We start from the raw sequence: 5,376 nt of genomic DNA on the forward strand, positions 1-5,376 counted from the left end.
TTTCAAATGTTCCAATGTTAAAATGATTTCACTTGTCTTATGTATTTATTCATCTGTAAATATGATTCATTTGTTTGTAATTCTAAATTTTATATTCATCAAATAACTCTGAAATAGCGATTAGTACGTAATGAGGCATACCTTGAAGGAATGTATTGCCATGAAGCATTATCTTGTTCCAATGACGAACATTCAATTTTAATACAAAACTATTCAGAAATGGTTCACCTGATTTTGATAAAAGCAATCAATGGACCTTTCTTACTCATTGTGTTTCTTGTTTTGTTTTGGTTTGTTATTTTCTTAAGTGGATTTAACATGGCAATACTCTCTTTCCTATCCTCACAGTATTATGTTTTCTTATCTTTGCACGAAAATATATTATCTGATGACCGCCCTGCCAAACATTTACAAATGAAGGAGCATTCCATTGACAAAAAAGTACTTTCCACATGACCTTCCATATAGTCTCGTTCAGGCCCTACTCCAGACAGGCCCGTACATAAACATGTTATAGCAACGAGGAGAGAGGTTAATTTCGTTGCAATACGTTTGGCACAAGGTATCCACCTGTATCTAATTCATGTTGCCTTTGAACTTGCGATTGTGGATATCTTCAAGGATTCCAAGCGCCATCAGCTGTGGCCATTTTATTCCAATTCGGTTGTGGATTGTGATTGATGTATCCAACGGCACCCTCCTCCGTATTCTGCTCGCCTTCTGTTCTTTTAGATGGTCCAGCGATTGTTACGTCAGGGATGGTCTCGTACAAGACAGAATCCGTTCTGATCGTCACCCGACCAACCGCAACCTCTTGGCTGCCAGCTAGTATACGAGCTGAAGCTGCCGGTCTTACGTCAGCGTTGCTTCCCTGGACGGGCCGCGTCATGTCCAACGTAGTGTGGGAAATCTATTGGAGATGTGGAAATTAAATGAAATGTAAGCTGTGGAAATGCCTGGTGCATCTTTTCCCGCCTTTTTGTTAATTCAAGGACAATATCATCTTTCTTTTAATTAGCGATGTTTGCGGTAACACCACGTATTATTTCGAAAGGGTTGGTTGGTCTTGAAAAGGGCTCACTCATACTCTATCTATTTATTTGTACTCGGCACAAGTTACAAATCTATATTGACACTGGGCACAGTGGGAAACAGACTGGTTAAAATTGTCCAAACGTTATGTATCTTGTTAACGTCTCGATTACGAAGAAGGGGTTCAAACTTTCCTTTAACTTTATGAGGCACCATGTCAGAAATTCAGAAGATTAATGTTTGAATATCTGACGATAAAGTATGTTTTGCTTTCCGAAATAGTTTGGTTTTACCGACATTATTTAATGTTTATATCTTTCTCACACCCTTAAACTAAACAAAAACCAATCAAATTGCATGTGTACTTCGTGTACTTTATTATGGAAAACAATGTTATCATTACAATTATACCATAATTAGTTTCAAAACGTTTATTCTATATAATGTGGGGTTGGTTAGTACTCAAATGAAGACACATAGAGAAACATCAAATTTAGGTTTAAATCCAGCATGGCTGGTTATATTGGGTATAGAAGAGCCATACACCACAGTGTACATTAACTGTGTATATGTATGTATAGCATGTAGCATTGAGTCAATGTATAAGATCACATATTACATCCCCCTTACAGAATAATAAACTGAGTCAATACTGTCCAAACTTGAGATATCCAGAGATGAAGTCCTTCAGATCGAGATCAGTGTTATGTAATCAGGTGTATTTAAAAGTCCACCAAAACTATTATTGTCCAAGTTACAACATAAAACCCTATATAAACCGAATGGCAAAAGATTTGCCTTTTTGTTATCTTCCAAAAACCTATCAATAAGTTAACTTCTCAGGCTTCTTGATCACACGGCCACTGCGGGTAGTCTGCTGGTGGCTTATTTCAGCCGGAGGGCTGGCACAGGGGGTTGGGGTTGGAGAACGCCCGACATCGGAGGTTGGATCAAGCGTCATCTCTTCACGTGTAGGAGGGTCGGGTGTCTTGGTTACCTCCTCATCATGATGGATACGCCTGGGCTCAATATCAGCGAGGTGTTGCCGATTTCAGCGTAGCACCCTTCCATTAGGCGTCTCGACGAGGTATGACCTAGGCTCATGGCATTGCTCACGAACAGTAGCTGTTATCCAGTGACGTGATGTCTGGTCCTGGACTCTCACAAGTTGTCCAGGTGGGAGTGATGCTAGGTCATGGGCTGATTTTTCATGATGATACTTCTGGCTCTGTTGTCGAAGCTGCATACGATGGTAAAAATCATCACGACCTGGGGAGTTGTTGCGGATTCGAGTTGGTAAGTTGTCCTTCATCTTCCTCCCGTAAAGAAGCTCAGCTGAGCTTGGTATGCGGCTGTCAATGGGAGTGGCACGGATACATAGTAGAGCCATGTTGGGGTCGATACCACTCGCTTTAGCTTTCTTGAGCGTGTTCTTGACAGTTTGGATCATTCGCTCAATGACGCCATTTGACCTGGGTTATCGGGGAGAAAATGTAACATGGCTGAATCCCCACTGTGTAGCAAAGTCTCTGTATGTTGAGGAGTCAAAATGTCTTCCGTTGTCGCTAACGATTCTTTCCGGAACTCCTTATTCTGCGAATAACTGACGGGTTGCGTTGACTACTGCAGCACTGGTACACTCGTGAGGCATTTTCCGGATGAAAGGGAACTTTGAGAAGTAATCTGCAATGATGAGATAATTGTTCCCTTCAAGGTGAAATAAGTCTGTACCCATGACTTGCCAAGGTCGTGTAGGTATCTCGTGCTGGAGAAGAGTCTCATGGGGCTGCGAGGGCTTGTACTCTTGGCAGACTGAGCAGCCTTTCACCAGGGCCTCGATGTCGTCATTGATCGATTCCCAGTACACAGAAGCCTTATCCCGAAATCGTGTCTTCTCGATACCTTGATGACCTTCGTGAAGCTTGTTCGGTTTGTACTTCCTCATGGAGTGTGGAATAAGGATTCGTTCACCATTCAGGATCAGTCCATCCTCAACTGCAAGTTGATCTCGAAAGGCCCAGTATCTCTGCAGCTGCCGTGGTAGCTCACGTCTCTTCTCTGGCCACCCTTTCACAATCACCTTCTGTAGTGCTGCAAACTCTGCATCCTTGGCTGTTTCGTCCTTCAACTGACTCAACGGTCTGGAGCAAACTGTACAAAGTTGATTTGCAGGACAAGGTGGATGTGTTCTGGAGGACCAAGATGACGTCTGGATAGGCAGTCAGCTACCGGTACATCCTTACCAGGCTTGTAGACAGCTTGTATGGCTGTAGACGGAGAAGCATACGCCGTAGTCTAGGTTGAGCCGCTGCAAGGTGCTTATATGCTGGATCATTTCCAGGGGCTTGTCCGTCTCAACTGTGAAACTTTTCCCGTACAGGAAGATGTGGAATCGTTTACAGCCGAAGACCACTGCAAGCAGCTCTCTCTCTATGTTGGCGTACCTCGTCTCTTCATCACTGGTGGCCTTCGACGCAAATGCGATACCCTTCCCATCCTGTAGGAGAGTCGCTCCCAAGCCCGGCAGAGAAGCATCTACCTGCAGTACCGTAGGTTTGCTAACATCGAAGTACGCCCGAGTTGCATCGTGACATACCTTGTCACGTGGATCATTGAAGGCAGTCTGGTGCGTTGGAGTCCATTGGAATTCAGCGTCCTGCTTCAAAAGACCACGTAGGCTTGCAGTCTGGGCTGAAAGATCCGGTATGAATGGGCTAAGGTAAGTTATCATACCAAGGAACTCACGAAGCTAGCTCTTGTTCTCAGGTGCAGACATTGACTTGATTGCCTCTACCTTGCGAGGATCCGGATATACGTTTGAGCACTTTCAACAAACCAAAAAAAGTTGTTTGGATTATGTACCAACCTATTATTCGGATGGACGATAAGTGTTATTGGCTCAATTGCTAAATCAAGATTAGATTTTTTTTTTTTAATTTAAATAAAGTGCATTAGTTTGTCAAAAGTATTATGAATTGGGAAAAAAACATATCAAAATAATCTCAAAGAAAAATTATTTAAAATGCGTTTCCAGTTGGGAAAATGTTTAGGGAGTGTTGGCAGCGTGACAACACGATAATATTTAACCTAAATTACTTATATCACAGGAATTAAACATGTCTTTCATTTGTGTTTTTCTCTGCCATAACGATTAGCCCGTGATAATCATTGTCTGACTATTGTTTACTCGTATTCATGATCCCCATTGTTGATGTTTATGACTTGAACTCCTTATATTCTACACAAATAATCTCCATGTCCGCCTTATATGTATCATGGGATAAATATACCAAAGGCTTCAAAATGATTTACTGTTTCCAGTGCAAGATTAATCTATGCAGTTGTTAAAAGGGTAGTCCTGGAGCTAATCAGGAACCGGAATTGGCCTTTATCTTGCACGTAGTTTTCCATCCTTTAGTTGGTGCTTATTTGTTTTGTGCAAACTTGACCGTGTGCAAAACGAATGATAGCGCAGCGAGGCGAAGAGAGCAGCCGTATTGATAGGGGAAAGTCTTGCAAGTTGGAAGGGGGGATTTTGGCATTACCTGTGAGGCAGGGTCTTGTCTCTTTGAAGAGAGATGCTGTCTGACTTGAGTTGTGATCCAGTATATCAATATGATGAGAATGATAGCTGCCAGGCCATACGTAGATCCCATGAGCACGGGTTTTAAGATGGTAGATTTCATGCTGGGTTGACAATCTTCATGATTTAAAATATATACAGTTAAAGGTATAATTATTGATCTATTTTCAATTCTTCATTTAATTTATCACAGAGAACTATTATACTTCAGTCACATCTCGAAACCAATTCCAATCTGACATGTTCTTGGCAATGCAATGTAATGTATGTTTCGGATTGTATGAGACTGGGATATTAAGGTGACGCATGACTGGATTATTGATAATATTTATCAAGATATATATATCTTTATGGAGTGCGATCTATTATCAACAGATGAATCCATATATTTTCCCTTATCTTGCTAACAAAAAATATTATTCATATTTGTTTTTATTGAAAAAAGTTGATAAAACGAAAGTCTTTTGTCAATTTGACAATAGTTATTCATGATGAGAATTAATATATAAGTTTTGTCCAACGTCCACTTCCTCAAATGAGTCCTATTATGAGAGAAAACGAAATTGTTTTTCAATGAGATCTCAGCTTTCATAGTTTCAGATGATCATGTCAAGAGTTAAATTGCACTAACCTTTTACCGTTGATGTATCGTCTTCATAATCGATGAAAGTAATGTCTATAAATAGTGTGTAAAGGAATAAAACCAAAACGTGTTTACAGTTTTAATTTGAACACCAAATTACACATTTCCAGTATAATAT

General features: G+C 40.8%; 1 protein-coding gene across 1 annotated transcript; it reads right to left on the minus strand.

The window, feature by feature from the left end:
• Positions 1 to 597: 597 nt before the first annotated feature.
• LOC115923339 lies at positions 598 to 4,697 on the minus strand. Its single transcript, XM_030983796.1, has 2 exons — positions 4,578 to 4,697; positions 598 to 910 (listed from the first exon to the last, which is right to left on the minus strand). Exons 1-2 carry the CDS (start codon positions 4,686 to 4,688, stop codon positions 617 to 619), a joined length of 405 nt encoding a protein of 134 aa, XP_030839656.1. The 5' UTR covers positions 4,689 to 4,697; the 3' UTR covers positions 598 to 616.
• Between the last annotated feature and the right edge of the window lie 679 nt (positions 4,698 to 5,376).

The sequence above is a fragment of the Strongylocentrotus purpuratus genome, unplaced genomic scaffold, assembly GCF_000002235.5.
Source record: "Strongylocentrotus purpuratus isolate Spur 01 unplaced genomic scaffold, Spur_5.0 spur5_scaffold_13, whole genome shotgun sequence".
NCBI lineage: Eukaryota > Metazoa > Echinodermata > Echinoidea > Camarodonta > Strongylocentrotidae > Strongylocentrotus > Strongylocentrotus purpuratus.

Coding starts and splice junctions, on each gene's coding strand:
- LOC115923339 (XM_030983796.1), bottom strand. CDS start 4,688: ATGGGATCTACGTATGGCCTGGCAGCTATCATTCTCATCATATTGATA. Junction 911..4,577: donor GACAAGACCCTGCCTCACAG/GTAATGCCAAAA, acceptor CATCTCCAATAG/ATTTCCCACACTACGTTGGA.